Source organism: Bombina bombina, chromosome 6 (assembly GCF_027579735.1).
Source record: "Bombina bombina isolate aBomBom1 chromosome 6, aBomBom1.pri, whole genome shotgun sequence".
Taxonomy (NCBI): Eukaryota; Metazoa; Chordata; class Amphibia; order Anura; family Bombinatoridae; genus Bombina; species Bombina bombina.
In genome coordinates, this window is record NC_069504.1 from 495856836 (window position 1) to 495878671 (window position 21836).

The 21836-nt window shown below is 38.9% G+C and overlaps 1 protein-coding gene across 1 annotated transcript in view; it reads left to right on the forward strand.

The window, feature by feature from the left end:
- Positions 1–5052, forward strand: part of LOC128663158 (cytochrome c oxidase subunit 5A, mitochondrial) — a 39845-nt gene extending 34793 nt beyond the window's left edge. The window contains exons 4-5 of the mRNA XM_053717352.1: positions 2998–3120; positions 4887–5052. Of these exons, the coding sequence (XP_053573327.1) occupies positions 2998–3111 (114 nt within the window). The 3' untranslated portion in view covers positions 3112–3120; positions 4887–5052. The remainder of the gene's footprint in view (positions 1–2997; positions 3121–4886) is intronic.
- Positions 5053–21836: the final 16784 nt, after the last annotated feature.

Here is a 21836-nt window from a genome sequence, read left to right on the forward strand (position 1 = left end):
TCTCAGAGTCAGTAATTGATACCTTAATACAGGCACGAATGCCTGTCACCAGGAAAATTTACCACAAGATTTGGCGTAAATATCTTCATTGGTGTGAATCCAAGAATTACTCATGGAGTAGGGTTAGGATTCCTAGGATATTGTCCTTCCTCCAAGAGGGTTTGGACAAAGGACTATCAGCTAGTTCTTTAAAGGGACAGATTTCTGCTCTGTCTATTCTTTTACACAAGCGTCTGGCAGAAGTTCCAGACGTTCAGGCATTTTGTCAGGCTTTAGTTAGAATTAAGCCTGTGTTTAAACCTGTTGCTCCCCCATGGAGCTTAAACTTGATTCTTAAAGTTCTTCAAGGGGTTCCGTTTGAACCCCTTCATTCTATTGATATCAAACTTCTATCATGGAAAGTTCTTTTTCTGATGGCTATTTCCTCGGCTCGAAGAGTCTCGGAGTTATCTGCCTTACATTGTGATTCTCCTTATCTGATCTTTCATTCAGATAAAGTAGTTCTGCGTACAAAACCTGGGTTTTTACCTAAGGTGGTTTCTAACAAGAATATCAATCAAGAGATTGTTGTTCCATCATTATGCCCTAATCCTTCTTCAAAGAAGGAACGTCTTTTGCATAATCTAGACGTAGTTCGTGCATTGAAGTTTTACTTGCAGGCTACTAAAGATTTTCGCCAAACATCTCACCTGTTTGTTATTTACTCTGGACAGAGGAGAGGTCAGAAGGCCTCGGCAACCTCTCTTTCTTTTTGGCTTCGGAGTATAATCCGTTTAGCATATGAGACTGCTGGACAGCAGCCCCCTGAAAGAATTACAGCTCATTCTACTAGAGCTGTGGCTTCTACCTGGGCCTTTAAAAATGAGGCCTCTGTTGAACAGATTTGCAAGGCTGCGACTTGGTCTTCGCTTCATACCTTTTCAAAATTTTACAAATTTGATACTTTTGCTTCTTCGGAGGCTGTTTTTGGGAGAAAGGTTCTACAGGCAGTGGTTCCTTCCGTTTAAGTTCCTGCCTTGTCCCTCCCATCATCCGTGTACTTAAGCTTTGGTTTTGGTATTCCATAAGTAATGGATGATCCGTGGACTGGATACACTTAACAAGAGAAAACATAATTTATGCTTACCTGATAAATTTATTTCTCTTGTAGTGTATCCAGTCCACGGCCCGCCCTGTCCTTTTAAGGCAGGTCTAAATTTTAATTAAACTTGTTTCGGTCGAATGACTGGATATGGCAGTTAGGGGAGGAGCTATGTAGCAGCTCTGCTGTGGGTGATCCTCTTGCAACTTCCTGTTGGGAAGGAGAATATCCCACAAGTAATGGATGATCCGGGGACTGGATACACTACAAGAGAAATAAATTTATCAGGTAAGCATAAATTGTTTTTTTTTTTTATAGTAAATTATATGTTGTGAAGAAATTAGTATCTTTGGAAAGTTAATTTAATGGCGAGAAAAATTGTATATGTGTAGAAACGGTAAATGAGAAAGAGAGGAAAATTACAGCAAAACACAGCAGAAATGTAAAAACAGCCCTGGTCCTTAACGGTAAGAAAATTGAAAAACGGAAGTTTACTGTAGAGATGTTAAAGTGATATTCTCTTGTCAGCTTCTTTTTAGTTATACTGCATCACTTTAAAGTTATTTAGCAAATGAGTATTATGTCCCTTAACCCTTTGAGTGCTAATGACGGCTCTGAGCCGTCAGAGTTTCCCACTCTGGTGCTAATGACGGCTCAGTGCTAGCACTCTCCCACCTTGAGGGAGATCTGGGGCTCCCACCCGCTCCTATCCCGGCGATCGTGCCTGTAGAGTGACAGGCATCGCCGGGGCTTTCTGTTTTGCGTGGTGACGTCACGCACAATAACATGATGACGTTACCGCGCAAATTTATTTATACTTAACAATGTTAAGTATAGGCGCAGGGGGCATGCTGCATAGAAGGCTGTATCTCAGGCATCTAAGCAGCTACAGACCCCCGAGACCCACCATTGGAAAGGTAAACTAACCTTTCCAACAGTGTAAGTCTTGGGGGTCCAAAAAAAAAAAAAAGTTTTAAAAAAATTAAAAAATCTAAGCACCCAGGTGGGAAAGTGCTTAGCACTCAAAGGGTTAAAGGGATACTGAACACAAATTTTTTTCTGTCATAATTCAGATAGAGCATGCAATTTTAAGCAACTTTCTAATTTACTTATCAATTTTTCTTCGTTCTCTTGATATCTTTATTTGAAAAAGAAGGCATCTAAGCTAAGGAGCCATCAAATTTGTGATTCAGAACCATGGACAGCATTTGTTTATTGGTGCTGTCCAATCAGTAAGGACAACCCAGGTTGTTCACTAAAAATGGGCCGGCATCTAAACTTAAATTGTTGCTTTTCAAATAAACATACCCAGAGAATGAAGAAAATTTGATAATAGGAGTAAATTAGAAAGTTGCTTTTAATTGCATGCTCTATCTGAATCACACACAAAAAAATTGGGTTCAGTGTCCCTTTAAGCATTGTAACCTTTTGATGGGGAATTGAAAAAACTGGAAGTATGGGCAGGTTAATGGAAATGACACGTATCACTGATAAATGCAAACATTACATGCTGCATATTTTTAAGGGACATAGAAGTGAGAATTAAACTTATGATTCAGATTGTGTGCAATAAAAGAAAAATACTTTCCAGTTTACTTCTCTTAATCTTTGCTCCTTTCCACAAGAGCATACCTTGGTAGGCTCAAGTGCACGTCTTGAGCCTTATATGGCAGCAGTTTTTGCACCAGCTCATAACGTTACAAATATTTGTGCAACCCAGTTGTTCACATTAAAGGGAATCCGGCATATGAGTTTTCTATGACCCACACCTAGAGCTGCTCTTTATATGTATAGTATAGTAGTCTTAACCATTGCTTTAGAACATGGGGCATGAAAATCATATGATGATGGTTCTTTTTATGTTGTGACAGTATGATATATACACGTGATAATTTGTCATTCCTCTCTGTTAACAGGATAAGGCTGGACCACATAAGGAAATTTATCCCTATGTTATTCAAGAGCTTAGACCAACTTTAGATGAACTTGGTATCTCCACTCCTGAAGAACTGGGCTTAGATAAAGCATGAGCTTTTTAGGTAAGTCTACATCTGTGGAAACATGCATGAATGCCTTCCTATAAACATACTATATATCGTGTTTGTATTTATTTATTTTTTTTACGCTTATTTCAGTTTTTGTGGGCTGCAAACTATATCAGGCAAAATCCTCTTGCCAGTCAGCTGTTATCAAATTACTGGCCTTATATGAAGAGGCATTGAGGCTTGGTGTGCCTGTGTATCATTAGCAGTAGGGAAATTTCCTGCATTAAGATACATTCTGGCATATTCTTAACTTATTTTTTCCTGCGTATATTTCTGACACTGTATTAAAGGGACTGTCTAGTCTAAAACAAACTTTCATGATTTAGATAGGGCATGTCATTTTAAACAAATTTCCCATTTTCTTCTATCACCAATTTTGCTTTGTTCTCTTGGTATTCTTAGTTGAAAGCTAAATCTAGGAGGTTCATACACTAATTGTTAAGCCCTTAAAGGCTGCCTCTTAGCCAGGGCATTTTGACAGTTTGTCACCACTAGAGGGTGTTAATGTGTTTCATATAGATAACACTGCTCACGCACGTGGAGTTCTAGGAGCCAGCACTGATTGGCTAAAATGCAAGTCTGTCAAAAAAACTAAAATAAGGGGCAGTTTGCAGAGGCTTAGATACAAGGTAATTACAGAGTTAAAAAGTATATTAATATAACTGTTAGTTATGCAAAACCAGGGATTATCCATCTTTTAAAACAATATTCTGGTGTAGACTGTCCCTATGGGGTGATAATTCCCCCCCCTTTTTTTTTTTTTTTTTGGTGAATTTTGTGGCGACATATGTAGCCCCCCTACAATCTAGTTTTTGACAGATGTGTTTTCAGTCTTGGAGCCGGTATGGTTTTTCTGTTTTTTTTTATGAAAGGCATAAATGGGGGTGACATAAAGTTGTACCTCAATGCAAACACTGGTACTGATTGGTTAGTTTGATCTATGCAGCAGTGATACTTTGCCTGTGAGTTCTTGTTTACTAATTGTTAGTGAGGTATACGTAGTACCATTGTGAGGAACTAGAAGTCATTTTGGAGTGGCTTTAGATATTAAAGGGACAGTAAGCACTTTTTTACCAGCGTTATGACTGAGTAGCCATGTTGTCTGCACATTAAAGCCCCGATTGGCTCCTCCTAAAATAGTGGCTGTAGTTTGGCTATGGAAAAACTGTTGCAATAAAAAGGATATTAACTTATTTTAAAAACATTTAGACTTGGTTAGTATGTTCTTAAGCAACAAAATAGAAATGTCTTGTAATTACAAGGTGTTTTACTTTCCCTTTTTAAAATGAAGAGTGATTATGCTAGACGTAAATTCTCAACAATAAAATAAGCATAAGCATAAGTGCTGTGCTTGTGCCAGCTTTAGACGGTACCACTGGAATATTAATTATGTGAAGACAAAAGATACAGAATTTGCTTCATTCCAATTATATTTTTTGTTGAAGAGATACCTAGGTAGGCATCTGGAGCACTACATGGCAGCGGAATCTGTTGGCACTCTACAAATACCTGATAATAATATACAGAAATGGTGCTGCCATATAGTGCTACAGAAATTGGCTACCTCCTAAGCATACATCCCTGCTTTTCAACAAGATACCAAGAGAACAAAGAAAATGTTATAATAGAAGTACATTTGAAAGTTGTTTAAAATCGCATGTTTTATCTAAATCATGAAAAAAACAAATTGGGTTTCATATCCCTTTAACTGGTATGTAAAACACTGCTTTTCAGCTAATTTCATTTTGTTTCTTTCACAGGTGATCCATCCAAATGTTTTATGAACGAAGCTGCTTGATTGTACACAGCCATCCAGAAATGCAAAGACATTAATGTATTACTTTATTTGAAAAAGCAACGTGTTCTTTTATTAAGTCCCATTGTGTGTAATATTATGTCGGACCTAATAAAGGGATTTTGTTTAAACTTCCAGTTTAAGGTTTACTTTTTTTTTTTTTTTTTAATCCTTGAGTCATTCTAATCCATTACACCTCAATGGCATTTCAGTCTAATCTTGTTTTAACATTTACAAAGTAACTTTAAAGTTAGCGGCTATCAACTTAACCGTAAGCTGGCTAAAAATATCTTATTTATCCAACACATTTTCCTGTCAATAAGGTTACTTTTTATGACATTGCCTCCTTATGCTTCTGCTGTGGGTTTTTTCTTTCTTCATCTCTGCCTACTACAGATGTGTATTCTTTCCAAAGCATTATTTACATTGTCGTATTAGTTTGACACATGCTGCTCTGAAGCACTTATGTTAAATATATGAAAATGGTTCTAGTGCCCAGCAGGTGTGTGGTAATGGGAAATGATTTAGAAGCAGAAGATTGAGCTGTTGACTTGAAGTTAATACTACTAAAAGGAAGTCCATGTAGTGTGCACAATTGTCACTTTCGTCATGCCTCCTCTGGTAAGGCTAGTGCATTTTGTTTCCCTGCTGCCAGTATTTTCACTTGTACTTATGGTCATATTTTCACAGGAAGGCTGCCCAAACCTGTATGATGGCTAAAACTTGAAAAAAACTGAAGGTCATAGTATGAGTAAGTGGACAGTGCAGACAACAGTTCTGTATATTTGTTGGGACAATTTATTATTTTGATGCAACTGGAGACATTTTGTCTTAAGCTACTATATGTCATCTATTAAATTCTAGTGTTTCAGTAGCCTTTATGTGCAGAATATTGATACTAGTTCAGGGAGGGATTGCTTTTGTATGTTGGGGCTGGACTGACCAGGTTAGGCAGGATCAGACAGATGCCTGAGGAAAGTTCTTCTCAGTGTAAAGCATTATGGGCTAAAAGAAGCTGCACCCAGGTGGTAAATCTGCCTGGAGCACTATATGGCAGAAGTTTTGAAAGTGTTTGTTTTTATTTATATCCAACAATGTATACAGTCCACATCTTTGTGCCACGCAGGGAGAACTATTAAATAATGTACTAAGAAATGGGTAAATTCTAAACTAGATCAATATTAACAAAAAAAAATTATACTGCTGTAGACTTTTCAGCTTTCTATTACCGATTCAGTGGTTACCTTATATGGAGTATTTGTACACAATGTTGGGGTTTTTATATTTAATTTAAACATAACATTTAAACATTTACAATCATTAACTAAACTAAAACACATCGGAAGTAAAAAAAAAACAAAAAACAAGGGATGACCCCATCCCACCATCCCGTTCTCTCTCTCTCTCTCCCCTCCGACATGGGCTCTTAATAAACATCTCTATAATTAGTTATCCAGGAGTGTGGGAAAAGGTCAAGGGCTACTAATTCCATAAAAGAATTTGAAGACAAAAAAAGGCGCAAAAATACATTTTTGAACCAGCATTGGGTATGATTTGATAAATGGTAGCCAACCCGTTAAGAATTTTTTTATTCTTTTTTTCCGAGGTAGATTGTAAATTAAATGATTCATATATAATTTGAAATTGAATCTCTTTCAAAACCTGTGATAGTCCGGGGACAAAATTTAGATTTCCAATTTTTAACTATTCGATACCTAACTAGAATAATGGTATTCAAGATATTTTCCTGAAAGGCCCTATTTGAACCATATAACCAAAATATCTCTTCTAGTGATAACGAGATGGCTACCTTGTAATGTGTTTTTTTTGGTGGGCAATACCAAAACATATGGAGAACATCAGCTTTAGGTATCTTGCAACGGGGACAAGCCCTGCTTTTGGTAGGGTACAGCTTAGATAATTTAGCTGGGGATAAATAGTAATTAAGTTTTAGATGCGATTCTCTCCAGCTTGTTGAAATTTCACAATTCTTCAAAGCCGCAAAACTTTGTTTAATTTTGTCAGTATCTATTGATGGAAAAGTAGAGACCCAAATAAGGCCCAATTTATCAAGAATACTTGAACTTTGTTTCGAAAGCATAATGTCATAAATGAGGGAGATAGAGGCATTACCTGCAACAAATTTTTGGATGCATAAATTGATATCTGACCAAGCTCTTACTCCAACCGTGTCCCAATTTTGGGTATTAATATAATGCCGCACTTGAAAATAGGCAAAAAAATTGGATCTAGATAGGTGGAAATGTTGTAGAAGTGACTCGATAAAATCTGTCCTTTTTGTGGTAAAATTTGACAAATATATTTAAGGCCTTTTTCAGCCCATTCTCTAAACACTACTTGATTATTACCTGGGGAAAACTGTGGTTTACCAGTAATTGATAAAAATTCAGAAAATGTAAAGTCTACCTCCAACATTGCACACCATTTCTGCCATGCCGAAACAACATTTTTAATCGAGGTCAAACGGCACAAATTAAATGGGAGTTTTTGATAGGGACAATGCAATATTGCTTTCAGTGTATATGGAAAGATATGAGTTTCCATCTGAAGAGAATAAACTAATTCAGTTTCTGCAATCCAATCTAATGCAATTTTAATCAAAGCGGCCCAATTATATAACTTAAAATTTGGAAGAGCAAGACAGGCTACCTCAATTTTTTGCATTAGTCTATTTAAAGATATATGCGGTTTCTTTTTATTCCAGATAAATTTTGAAAGCCAAGAACAAAGTTTTCGTAAATCCCTATTAAGAATAAACAACGGAAGATTCTGAAGCGGATAAAGGAAACATGGGAAAATAATTGTTTTAATTAAGTTAATACGGGCCGAGATAGCAAAAATGGGGTCCACAATTCCAAATCACTTTTAATCTTCTGAAAGAGGGGAGAAAAATTAAGTCTATACCAATTTTTCGGATTCTTATTTAATACTATACCTAGATATGTAATTGCTTCAACAACCCTAAATGGGTGCTCTTGGGAACTAGTCCTTAATGTATTGACCCACATAAGCTCACTTTATTAAAATTGATTTTATATCCATAGAAAGAGCTAAAGGCATTGAAGAGACACAGGTATTGAATAGCGAGAGATATTTAAAAAAAGTAGTACGTTATCCGCATAGAGAAGAGTCTTTAAAGAGTATGAACCCATATTAATTCCTTTCAACATATTTCTTAGACGAACAGCCAGTGGTTCCAGAGCCAGATTAAATAGGAGGGTTGACAGGGGACAGCCCTGTCTTGTCCCCCTCCCAAGTGTAATTTTTTGTGAAAAAAGCCCATTGACAAGAAGGTACGAAATTGGGTTAAAATAGATTTCTCTTGTTAAGTGTATCCAGTCCACGGATCATCCATTACTTATGGAATATATTCTCCTTCCCAACAGGAAGTTGCAAGAGTCCACCCACAGCAAAGCTGCTATATAGCTCCTCCCCTAACTGCCATATTCAGTCATTCTCTTGCAAGCCTCAACATAGATAGGAGGTCGTGAGAGTCTGTGGTGCTTTCTACTTAGTTTATTCTTCAATCAAAAGTTTGTTATTTTTAAATGGCACCGGAGTGTGCTGTTTATCTCAGGCAGTATTTGGAAGAAGAATCTGCCTGCGTTTTTCTATGATCTTAGCAGACGTAACTAAGATCCATTTGCTGTTCTCACACATTCTGAGGAGTGAGGTACTTCAGAGGGGGAATGGCGTGCAGGTTTTCCTGCAGATAAGGTATGTGCAGTACAATATTTTTCTAGGAATGGAATTGACTAAGAAAATACTGCTGATACCGAAGTAATGTAAGTAAAGCCTTAAATGCAGCGATAGCGACTGGTATCAGGCTTATTAATAGAGATACATACTCTTATAAAAATGTGTTTTAAAACGTTTGCTGGCATGTTTAATCGTTTTTTAACGTACATTGGTGATAACACTGTAATGTTGGTATAGCCTTAAATGCAGTAAAAGCGACTGGTATCAGGCTTATTAATAGAGATACATACTCTTGTAAAAATGTGTTTTAAAACGTTTGCTGGCATGTTTAATCGTTTTTTAACATATGTTTGGTGATAAAACTTATTGGGGCCTAAGTTTTTTTCCACATGGCTGGCTTAAATTTTGCATAGAAACAGTTAACTGAAGCTTCCCACTGTTGGCTGTGGCAGTTTGTTGTGTCTGTTTTTAAAAACGTCTGTCGTTTTTTTGATCTGTTTTTTGCATTAAGGGGTTAATCATCCATTTGCAAGTGGGTGCAATGCTCTGTTACCTTATTACATGTACTGTAAAAATTTCGTTTGTTTTACTGCCTTTTTTTCACTGTTTTTCAAATTTTGACAAAATTTGTTTCTCTTAAAGGCACAGTAACGTTTTATATATTTGCTTATTAACTTGATTTAAAGTGTTTTCCAAGCTTACTAGTCTCATTATTAGTCTGTTCTAACATGTCTGACATAGAGGAAGCTCTGTGTTCATTATGTTTTAAAGCCATGGTGGAACCCCATCTTAGAATGTGTACCAGATGTACTGATTTCATGTTAAACAATAAAGATCATTTTTTGTCTTTAAAAACATTATCACCAGAGGATTCTGTCGTGGGGGTAGTTATGCCGACTAACTCTCCCCACGTGTCAGACCTTTTTGACTCGCGCTCAAATGGCGCCAAGTACATCAAGGGCACCCATAGCGTTTCTTTTCCCAGGGGATTCTGTCGAGGGGAAAGTTATGCCGACTAACTCTCCCCACGTGTCAGACCCTTCGACTCCCGCTTCAGGGACTCGCGCTCAAATGGCGCCAAGTACATCAAGGGCGCCCATAGCGTTTATTTTACAAGACATGGCAAAGGTGGTGAATAATATTCTGGCAGCAGTATTAGTCAGACTACCTGAAATTAAAGGAAAGCAGTTAGCTCTGGGGGTAGATACAGAGCATACAGACGCTTTAAGAACCATGTATGATACTACCTCACAATATGCTTAGTCTGTGGGTGATTTTTTTTTTTGACTCAGGGAAGATGATTTAACCTGATTCTGATATTTCTACATTTAAAATTTATGCTTGAGAACCTCCACTTGTTGCTCAGGGAGGCTTTGGCTGCTCTGAATGAATGTGTACAATCGCAGGGCCAGAGAAATTGTGTAGACTGGATAAATAATATGCAGTGCCGGTGTGTACTGATGTTTTTCCAATACCTAAAGAGGTTTACTAAAAATTTTTTAATAAGGAATGGGATAGACCAGGTGTGCCGTTCTCTTCCCCTCCTATTTTTTAGAAGAATGTTTTCTAATAGTTACCACCACACGGGACTTCTGGCAGACAGTTCCTAAGGTGGAGAGAAGAGTTTCTACTCTAGCTAAGCGTACCACTACCTCTGACGAGGACAGTTGTGCTTTTTAGATCCAATGGATAAAAAATGTTTATTCAACAGGGTTTTATCCTGCAGCCCCTTGCATACATTGCTTCTGTCACTGCTGCTGCGGCGTTCTGGGTTGAGTCTCTTGATGAGGCTTTACAGTTAAGCGACTCCATTGGATGAATATATTTGACAAGCTTATGCTAGCCAATTCCTTTGTTTTCTGATGCCTTGTTCATTTGACTAGACTAACGGCTAAGAATTCTGTTTTTTACTATACTGGCGCGCAGAGCGCTATGGCTTATATCATGGTCAGCTGTCGTGACTTTAATAAATAAGCTACTTAACTTCCCTTCAAGGGGCAGACCCTATTCGGGCCTGGTTTGAAGGAGATTATTGCTTATATCACTGGAGGAAAAGTTCATGCCCTTCCTCAGGATAGGTCCAAATCAAGGGCCAAAAAAAAAAAACAAGTCTAATTTCTCCAACATAGGTGTGTCCGGTCCACGGCGTCATCCTTACTTGTGGGATATTCTCTTCCCCAACAGGAAATGGCAAAGAGCCCAGCAAAGCTGGTCACATGATCCCTCCTAGGCTCCGCCTTCCCCAGTCATTCTCTTTGCCGTTGCACAGGCAACATCTCCACGGAGATGGTTAAGAGTTTTTTGGTGTTTATATGTAGTTTTATTCTTCAATCAAGAGCAAGAAGAGTTTCCGAGTTATCTGCTCTGCAGTGTTCTCCTCCTTATCTGGTGTTCCATGCAGATAAGGTGGTTTTGCGTACTAAACCTGGTTTTCTTCCGAAGGTTGTTTCTAACAAAAATATTAACCAGGAGATAGTTGTGCCTTCTTTGTGTCCGAATCCAGTTTCAAAGAAGGAACGTTTGTTGCACAATTTGGATGTAGTTCGTGCTCTAAAATTCTATTTAGAGGCTACAAAGGATTTCAGACAAACATCTTCCTTGTTTGTTGTTTATTCTGGTAAAAGGAGAGGTCAAAAAGCAACTTCTACCTCTCTCTTTTTGGCTTAAAAGCATCATCCGATTGGCTTATGAGACTGCCGGACGGCAGCCTCCTGAAAGAATCACAGCTCACTCCACTAGGGCTGTGGCTTCCACATGGGCCTTCAAGAACGAGGCTTCTGTTGATCAGATATGTAAGGCAGCGACTTGGTCTTCACTGCACACTTTTACCAAATTTTACAAATTTGATACTTTTGCTTCTTCGGAGGCTATTTTTGGGAGAAAGGTTTTGCAAGCCGTGGTGCCTTCCATCTAGGTGACCTGATTTGCTCCCTCCCATCATCCGTGTCCTAAAGCTTTGGTATTGGTTCCCACAAGTAAGGATGACTCCGTGGACCGGACACACCTATGTTGGAGAAAACAGAATTTATGCTTACCTGATAAATTACTTTCTCCAACGGTGTGTCCGGTCCACGGCCCGCCCTGGTTTTTTAATCCGGTCTGATGAATTATTTTCTCTAACTAGTCACCACGGTATCATATGATTTCTCCTATGCATATTCCTCCTTTACGTCGGTCGAATGACTGGGGAAGGCGGAGCCTAGGAGGGATCATGTGACCAGCTTTGCTGGGCTCTTTGCCATTTCCTGTTGGGGAAGAGAATATCCCACAAGTAAGGATGACGCCGTGGACCGGACACACCGTTGGTGAAAGTAATTTATCAGGTAAGCATAAATTCTGTTTTTCGTGCCTTTTAAAAACTTCAGGGCAGGTGTGGCATCCTCTTCCTCTAAGGCAAAACAAGAGGGAATTTTTGCTCAGTCCAAGGCGGTCTGGAGACAATCGGACCTGGAACAAAGATAAGCAGGCCAAGGAGCCTGCTGCTGCCTCTAAGGCAGCATGAAGGAACGGACCCCTATCCGGTAACGGATCCTATAGGGGGCAGACTTTCATTCTTCGCCCAGGCGTGGGCAAGAGATGCCCAGGATCCCTAGGCATTGGAATTTATATCCCAGAGATATCTTCTGGATTTAAGATTCCCCCCCCCCCAAAAAAGGGGAGATTTCGCCTTTCACAATTATCTGCAAACCAGATAAAGGAGGCATTCTTACATTGTGTACGAGATCCATCCAGTTCCAAGAGAGGAACAGGGACAGAGTTTTTACTGAAATCTGTTTGTGGTTCCCAAGGAGAGGGAACCTTCAGACCTATTTTGGATCTAAAGATCTTAAACAAATTCCTCAGAATTCCGTCATTTAAGATGGAAACTATTCGTACCATCTTAACTATGATCCAGGAGAGTCAATAGAGGACTACAATGGATTTGAAGGATGCTTATCCTCACATTGTGATGCATAAAGATCACCATCGTTTTTCAGGTTTGCCTTTCTAGACAGGCATTACCAGTTTGTAGCTCTTTCCTTTGGGATATCTACAGCCCCAAGAATCTTTATGGAGGTTCTGGGGTCGCTTTGGCGGTCGGGGCATAGAAGTGGCCCCTTATTTAGACGACATCCTGATACAGGCGTCAAACATCCAAATTGCCCAGTCTCATACGGACGTAGTACTGGCATTTCTGAGATCACATGGGTGGAAAGTGAACAAGGAAAGAGTTCTCTATCCCCAATCTCAAGGGTTTCCCTCCTAGGGACTCTGATAGATTCTGTAGAAATGAAAATTTACCTGACGGAGTCCAGGTTGTCAAAGTTTCTAAATTTCTGCCGTGTTTTTTCATCCCATCCGTGCCCTTCGGTGGCTCAGTACATGAATGAAATCGGCTTAATGGTAGCGGCAAGGGACATAGTACCGTTTGCACGTCTACATTTCAGACCGCTGCAACTATGCATGCTCAGTCAGAGGAACGGGGATTACACAGATTTGTCCCCCTGTTAAACCTGGACCAAGAGACCAGAGATTCTCTTCTCTGGTGACTGTCGGGTCCATCTGTCCAAGGGTATGACCTTCCGCAGGTCAGATGGGACAATTGTTACAATAGATGCCAGCCTTTTAGGTTGGGATGCAGTCTGGAACTCCCTGAAGGCTCAGGGATAGTGGACTTAGGAGGAGACCCTCCTTCTAATAAATATTCTGGAACTGGGAGTGATATTCCATGCTCTTCAGACTTGGCCTCAGTTAGCAACTCTGAGGTACATCATACTCAGTCGGACAATATACACGACTGTGGCTTACATCAGCCATCAAGGGGGAACAGAAGTGCCCTAGCGATGTTAGAAGTCTTACAATAATTCACTGGACAGAGACTCACTCTTGTCTATCAGCTATCCATATCCCAGGTGTTGAGAACTGGGAGGTGGATTTTCTAAGTCGTCAGACTTTTCTTCCGGGGGAGTGGGATTTCCTCCGGAGGTCAAGACCAAGCAGGAGAGGGCTTTGGTGTTTTTGACAGCGCCTGCGTAGCCACGCAGGACCTGGTGTGCAGATCTGGTGGACATGTCATCCTTTCCATCACGGTCTCTGCTTCTGAGACAGGTCCCTCTACCTCAGGGTCCTTTCAACCATCTAAATAGAATCAATCTGAGATGGACTGCCTGGAGACTGAACGCTTGATGTTATCAAAGCATGGCTTCTCCGAGTCAGTCATTGATACCTTAATACAGACATGAAAGCCTGTCTCTAGGAAAATTGAACATAGATATGGTGTAAATATCTGATTGTTATGAATCCAAGGGTTACTCATGGAGTAAAGTCTGGATTCCCAGGATATTATCTTTTCTCCAAGATGTTTTTGAGAAAAGGGTTGTCAGCTAATTCCTTAAAAGGGGACAGATTTTTACTCTGTCTATTTTTTTGCACAAGCGTCTGGCAGGTATTCTAGACGTTCAGGCATTTGGTCAGGCTTTGGTTAGATCCAAGCCTGTGTTTAAAACTGTTGCTCCGCCATGGAGCTTAAACCTGATTCTTAAGGTTCTTCAAGAAGTTCAGTTTGAACCTTTTTTGTTCCATAGATATCAATCTTTATCTTGGAAAGTTCCTTTTGGGTAGCTAATTCCTCGACTCGTAGAGTCTCCAAGTTATCTGTGTTACAATGTGATTCTCCTTATCTGGTCCTTCGTACGGATAAGGTAGTCCTGCGTACCAACCTGGGTTTTTTCCTAAGGTGGTATCTAACAAGTACATCACTCAAGAGATAGTTGTTCCATGCTTGTATCCTAATCCTTCCTCAAAGAAGGAACCTCTATTACACAATATTGGACGTGGTTTGTGCTTTAAAGTTTTACTTACAAGCTACTACAGTTTTCATCAAACGTTCACCTTGTTGTCTATTCTGGACAGAGGAGAGGTCAAAAGACTTCAGCAGCCTCTCTGTCTTTTTGGTTAAAAAGCATAATTCATTTAGCTTATGAGACTGCTGGACAGCAGCCTCCTGAAGGGATTACAGCTCATTCTACTAGAGCTGTGGTTTTCACTTGGGCCTTTTTTAAATGTGGCTTCTGTTGAACAGATTTACAAGACGGAGTCTTGGTCTGCGCTTCATACTTTTCAAATTTAACAAATTTGATACCTTGCTTCTTCGGAGGCTATTTTTGGGAGAAAGGGTTTTTTACAGGCAGTGGTAACTTCCGTTTAAGTACCTGCCTTGTCCCTCCCATCATCCGTGTACTTTAGCTTTGGTATTGGTATTCCATAAGTAATGGATGATCCGTGGACTGGATACACTTAACAAGAGAAAACATAATTTATGCTTACCTGATAAATTTATTTCTCTTGTAGTGTATCCAGTCCACGGCCCGCCCTGTCACTTTAAGGCAGGTAATTTTTTCATTTGAACTACAGTCACCACTGCACCCTATGGTTTTTCCTTTCTCTGCATGTTTTCGGTCGAATGACTGAATATGGCAGTTAGGGGAGGAGCTATATAGCAGCTTTGCTGTGGGTGGACTCTTGCAACTTCCTGTTGGGAAGGAGAATATATTCCATAAGTAATGGATGATCCGTGGACTGGATACACTACAAGAGAAATAAATTTATCAGGTAAGCATAAATTATGTTTTTATGAATAAATTGGTTCTTAAAACCAAAATTCTCTAAAGTTTTAAACAAATTACCCCATGAAATAGCGTCAAATGCCTTTTCGGCATCTAAAGAAATGATAGCGGCATCCAAAAGAAGTTCAGAAAGGTAACTACTTTGCGAATATTTTTTGAAGAAGTCCTGGACTTCATGAAGCCGGTCTGATACGGATGAATAAAGTTACTCAATGGGGAGGAAAGTCTAGCCGCAATAATGGCCATTAAAATTTTATAATCTGTATTAAGGACAGATATGGGCCTATAGGAGGCTGGGTCCTCCAAGTTCTTCCCCTTCTTAGGAATCATAGAAATATTAGCGGCAGAGAAATTAGATGATATAGGACTATCAGCAAAGAAATAATTATTAAACAATTTTTCAAGTATTGGAATAATTTCAACGGCTAATATTATATAAAATTCTGCTGGCAAGCAATCCAGCCACGCAGCTTTATTTACCTGAATCTTATCTATCATTTTGCCAATTTCTTCAACCGCTATAGGTGCATTAAGCGATGTTAGCTCTTCTTCTTGAATTTGAGGGAGCTTTATTTTGGACCAAAATCTGTCTATTATAAATATTTATATCCAGACCAGTATATAGCTTTTGATAATATGAGAATACCTTATTAATATCTTTAGTATCAGTATATCAAATATAATTTTCTTTAATAACAGGGATTTAGTTCTTTTTTTCTATTGTTCACTAACTTGGCTAAATATTTAGCCGAGCAATCATGAAAACCTCTAAAGCGTATTTATTTTAGCTTCTTCTTCTTGAGGTCTTTGCTCTAAGAATAAGTCTCTCTCTTCTAGAATCCACATATTTATTCCAGCTCACATTTTGACCTATCTTCACAGAATCTTCTATAAGATTTTCTAACTTGGTTGGACATCTGAATTTCCTGAATCCTACTCTTCTTTTTCCTACTTATCAAATAAGCCTTAATTTCCCCTCTTAGGACTGTCTTTGCAGCTTCCCAAAAAACCTATTTTATTAAAATGCGCAATATTATGAGTACAATAATCCTTCCATTTCTTCCTAAGACAGCAGGAAAATCTAACACTATTCAAAAAATAACAAGGAAAAAATGATTGTTTTTTTCTATAGGGATAATTAAGGAGGGAACAGCAAGAGATATTATTGCATGGTCAGACACCAAGATATCACTAATTCCTGCCTCCATCTGTAAGATAGAGAGGGATTTGGAAACTAAAGAGGTCAATTCTATAAAAGGTTCTATGAGCTCTGGATGCACATGTGTATATACTAAAGAGTCAGGGTTTTTAGTCCTCCATATATCTAATAATTTAAGTTTAGAACAAATTTTTTTTTATTTTATTTTCTTTATATTTTTTGTTAAAGAATCTAACTCGGGTGCTAAAGTCATATTAAAATCCCCAGCCATAATAAGATTCTCCCCTATAAAGGGGAAAACCTTTAATTTTATCCTCTCCCAGAAATCTTTATTGTTTTTATTTGGACCATATACATTACAAAGTATAAGTTTAGCCTGCTTAATTTGTATTTGAAGTATAATATATCTAGCTTCTGGGTCCTTTATATGTATAATTTTATAGTCTAGTTCTTTATTTAGAAGAAACACAACTCTACATTTCCTGTTTACACATGGCGTAGCTATGACCTCTCCCACCCATTTTCATTTTAATTTTGCAACTTCTGTATCATTAAGATGATAGATATCAGGTCTATCTTTTGACAGAGTTTTAATTATAAGTTTTCGTTTCATAGGAGAAGCTATTCCCCCCACATTCTATGATAAAATTTTAAGACTTTGGTTTAGCGAAACCATTCAAAAAAAAGAAAAGAATATATCTTTGATTTAGGGAAACCCTCTTCCTCTTTTCCCCTCTTTTTCTCTTCCCCTTCTTCCTTAATTCCCATTCCTTTCCCTTTTTTTCTCTTTCTCTCCCTTTCTTAAAAAACCCCCCAAAAAAAACACAAAATAAACCAAATACATACTAAAGTTCACCTTTATGCTTTCCATCGATATAACTTTGAAATAAAATATAAGCTGCATCTACACAAGGAAAATAAAAAAACATGGGACCCTATCTTGTCACTCTGTCATAAAGCGTTTTAACTACATTGAACTATTATTTAGAGGCAATATAATCTTTAATTTCAGAAACATCATTAAACACCAATTTAGATCCCTCGTCCTCTGCTATAACCTTAGCCGGGTAGAATATGTCAATTGCTCAAAAAGAATATTAGAAACAAATACTTATTTTGTAACTATTTTGTAGCAGTGCAGCCTCTAATTAGCACAAATTATTGCTAGCCAAGTAGATAAGGTCCTTAGACAATCCAAAAAGCTATTGCCAGATCCTTAGGGAACCAGTTCTCAGTATTCTATTTAGATTTAACCAGAACCCACTTATAACGGCGTTCAGTAATCCAAATATTTGATATTTCCTTTGAGACTTAGAGTCAATAGCCAGGACATTAGTCAAAATGATTAACCATAACTCTACAGTCGGCACCTTTTGCTGAAAAATGCTAATCCAAAACAGATATCTGCATTTATAATTGCCAGCTTCGTTCCCTGGTCAAGCTGCAATCACTACAAAGTTCACCCAGTAGCAGAGTTTAAAGCAGCGGATAGCAATTATTCCAAACCAAAAGAAAACATAAAAAGATATACTTGCAACCAATATCGACCTGCAATGGGATAATTGAAGTCCCGGACAGCGATCCCTGGAACAGGTGAATTAAGGCAGGAGACTGGATTTACCATACAGCTTGACTGTGACAGCAACAACTTAGCCTTGGCAAAGTCAGTCTGACCATCACGGATCCCTCCGCGAAATGCTGTTCCAGCCCAGGCAGCAGCATACAAGCTTCCAGTCACGATTTCCTGTGCAAGCTGCTCTCTGCTGATCCTCTTAGTCCGGGAACAGGTCTCAACTGTTTGGTCCCAGGATTTAAAAAATCAGGTAGGGAGCATATTCTAGTCGCCTCTCTGGTATTATGCCTCTGTATATTGACCACGAACAAGCAGTATATCCCGTAGTCTATTCAGACAGTGTAGACTTCCAGTTATCAGCAGGCATCTGCTGAATTGTGCACCTCAACACTGATCAACCCTCGGTAGACACGGGGGGTAAGTGGTGAGAAGCTGGGGTAGGAAATTCACAGGCGTCTGGTTACCACGCCGACAAGGAGCATGCTATATTGGAAAGCTCCACCCCTAACCTGAAAGAATGTTATCTATTTGCAAAAGCACAAGATGACAGTACTATTTCCTGTCATGTTGTGCTCTAGATACTTACCTAGGTATCTTGTCAACAAAGAATATCCTTGTAACAAATCAAATTTGATTATAGAAGTAAATTGGAAAAAAAATTTGAAAATTGTATGCTCTGAATCACAAACTATTTTTGGTGTTTCATAAACCTGGAGTTATAATACTTCACCATACACAACCTACTTTTGACAAATGTAATACTATTAGAAGTCTTCCTGTCATATCACTATACCTCTACTGAAATACTATGCATTTTCTCCAATGCTAGAGGAGATCTCATACCTTTTTATGGGCTCAATTTATCAAGGGTCGGCGGACAGGTGCCTACAATATGCGCCCCTGTCCGCCGCAGCTCACGATTGGAGGAAGCCAGTTTAGTCATTGCTGTGCTAAGTACAGCATGAGAAGCAGACAGGGATAGACTATTTTGCTTTGCTGAAGAAAAAGGTAAGTATTTGTAAAAATATGCTGCAATGTAAAATTTCATGAATGAAAGTGCCCCTTTTTTTAATAGTATTTTTAAAAACCGGGCACTCGTACATTTCACTTTAACCTATGGCTACATTAAATGTGAGAATTTTGAAGGATTCAAAACTATACCATTATTTTATGTATGACATGAGAAATATACAGCAAAGTGAGAACTGAATATTTTTACTAATATTTTAATAAAGTTGCAAACTATTTTTCTTCTAAACTCTACTGTAAAAGGAAGGGGGAGTTATACCCATTTAATAGGCCATTTAAGTATATGTATATAACTTTGCTCTGCACATCAGCGTCTGAGCAAATGCACAATTATTCATGTCAGGTGATCCCTATTACCACAAATATACATTCCACAGCACCAGTGAGGTGCTTTGGAATGTATATTGCTGCTTTATATAAGTAATGGAATCAGAATCCCGGGGTCTACGCGTGCACCGGATTCTGAGTATACTGCTGTATTTGCTTTTGCATTTGATTGTTACCACAGAGATCACCTGGCTATTAAAAGCTATATAAAGGCATGTTTCTCCAACATAGGTGTGTCCGGTCCACGGCGTCATCCTTACTTGTGGGATATTCTCTTCCCCAACAGGAAATGGCAAAGAGCCCAGCAAAGCTGGTCACATGATCCCCCCTAGGCTCCGCCTTCCCCAGTCATTCTCTTTGCCGTTGCACAGGCAACATCTCCACGGAGATGGTTAAGAGTTTTTTGGTGTTTAAATGTAGTTTTATTCTTCAATCAAGAGTTTGTTATTTTAAAATAGTGCTGGTATGTACTATTTACTCTGAAACAGAAAATAGATGAAGATTTCTGTTTGTAAGAGGAAGATGATTTTAGCAACCGTTACTAAAATCGATGGCTGTTTCCACACAGGACTGTTGAGATGAAGTAACTTCAGTTGGGGGAAACAGTGTGCAGACTTTGCTGCTTGAAGTATGACACATTTCTAACAAGACTTGGTAATGCTGGAAGCTGTCATTTTCCCTATGGGATCCGGTAAGCCATTTTATTAATAAGAATAAAGGGCTTCACAAGGGCTTTAAAGACTGGTAGACATTTTTCTGGGCTAAAACGATTACTTTATAAGCATCTTTAATAGTTTATAGCTTTGAGGAGTTATTTTAATCTTGAGAATTATGTTTAAAAAACGGCAGGCACTGTATTGGACACCCTTTTCACTGGGGGCCTTTTCTAATCATAGACAGAGCCTCATTTTCGCGCCACTAATGCGCAGTTGTTTTTGGGAAGCAAGGCATGCAGATGCATGTGTGAGGAGCTCAGATACACAGAAAAAGCTTACAGAAGGCGTCATTTGGTATCGTATTCCCCTCTGGGCTTGGTTGGGTCTCAGCAAAGCAGATACCAGGGACTGTATAGGGGTTAAATATAAAAACGGCTCCGGTTCCGTTATTTTAAGAGTTAAAGCTTTCAAATTTGGTGTGCAATACTTTTAAGGCTTTAAGACACTGTGGTGTAATTTTGGTGAATTTTGATCAATTCCTTCATACTTTTTCACATATTCAGTAATAAAGTGTGTTCAGTTTAAAATTTAAAGTGACAGTAACGGTTTTATTTTAAAACGTTTTTTGTACTTTGTTATCAAGTTTATGCCTGTTTAACATGTCTGAACTATCAGATAGACTATGTTCTGTATGTGAGGAAGCCAAGGTTCCTTCTCATTTAAATAGATGTGATGCATGTGACAAACAATTTAGAGAAAATGATGCCCAAGATGATTCCTCAAGTGAGGGGAGTAAGCATGGTACTGCATCATCCCCTCCTGTGTCTACACCAGTCTTGCCCACACAGGAGGCCCCTAGTACATCTAGTGCGCCAATAATTCTTACTATGCAACAATTAACGGCTGTAATGGATAATTCTATTAAAAACATTTTAGCCAAAATGCCCACTTATCAGCGAAAGCGCGACTGCTCTGTTTTAGATACTGAAGAGCATGAGGACGCTGATGATAATGGTTCTGACATGCCCTTACACCAGTCTGAAGGGGCCAGGGAGGTTTTGTCTGAGGGAGAAATTTCAGATTCAGGAAAAATTTCTCAACAAGCTGAACCTGATGTTATTACATTCAAATTTAAATTGGAACATCTCCGCGCTCTGTTTAAGGAGGTGTTATCTACTCTGGATGATTGTGACAATTTGGTCATTCCAGAGAAATTATGTAAGATGGACAAGTTCCTAGAGGTCCCGGTGCCCCCCGAAGCTTTTCCTATACCCAAGCGGGTGGCGGACATTGTAAACAAAGAATGGGAAAGGCCCGGCATACCTTTTGTCCCTCCCCCTATTTCTCCAACATAGGTGTGTCCGGTCCACGGCGTCATCCTTACTTGTGGGATATTCTCTTCCCCAACAGGAAATGGCAAAGAGCCCAGCAAAGCTGGTCACATGATCCCTCCTAGGCTCCGCCTACCCCAGTCATTCTCTTTGCCGTTGTACAGGCAACATCTCCACGGAGATGGCTTAGAGTTTTTTAGTGTTTAACTGTAGTTTTTATTATTCAATCAAGAGTTTGTTATTTTGAAATAGTGCTGGTATGTACTATTTACTCAGAAACAGAAAAGAGATGAAGAATTCTGTTTGTATGAGGAAAATGATTTTAGCAACCGTCACTAAAATCCATGGCTGTTCCACACAGGACTGTTGAGAGCAATTAACTTCAGTTGGGGGAACAGTGTGCAGTCTCTTGCTGCTTGAGGTATGACACATTCTAACAAGACGATGTAATGCTGGAAGCTGTCATTTTCCCTATGGGATCCGGTAAGCCATGTTTATTACGATTGTAAATAAGG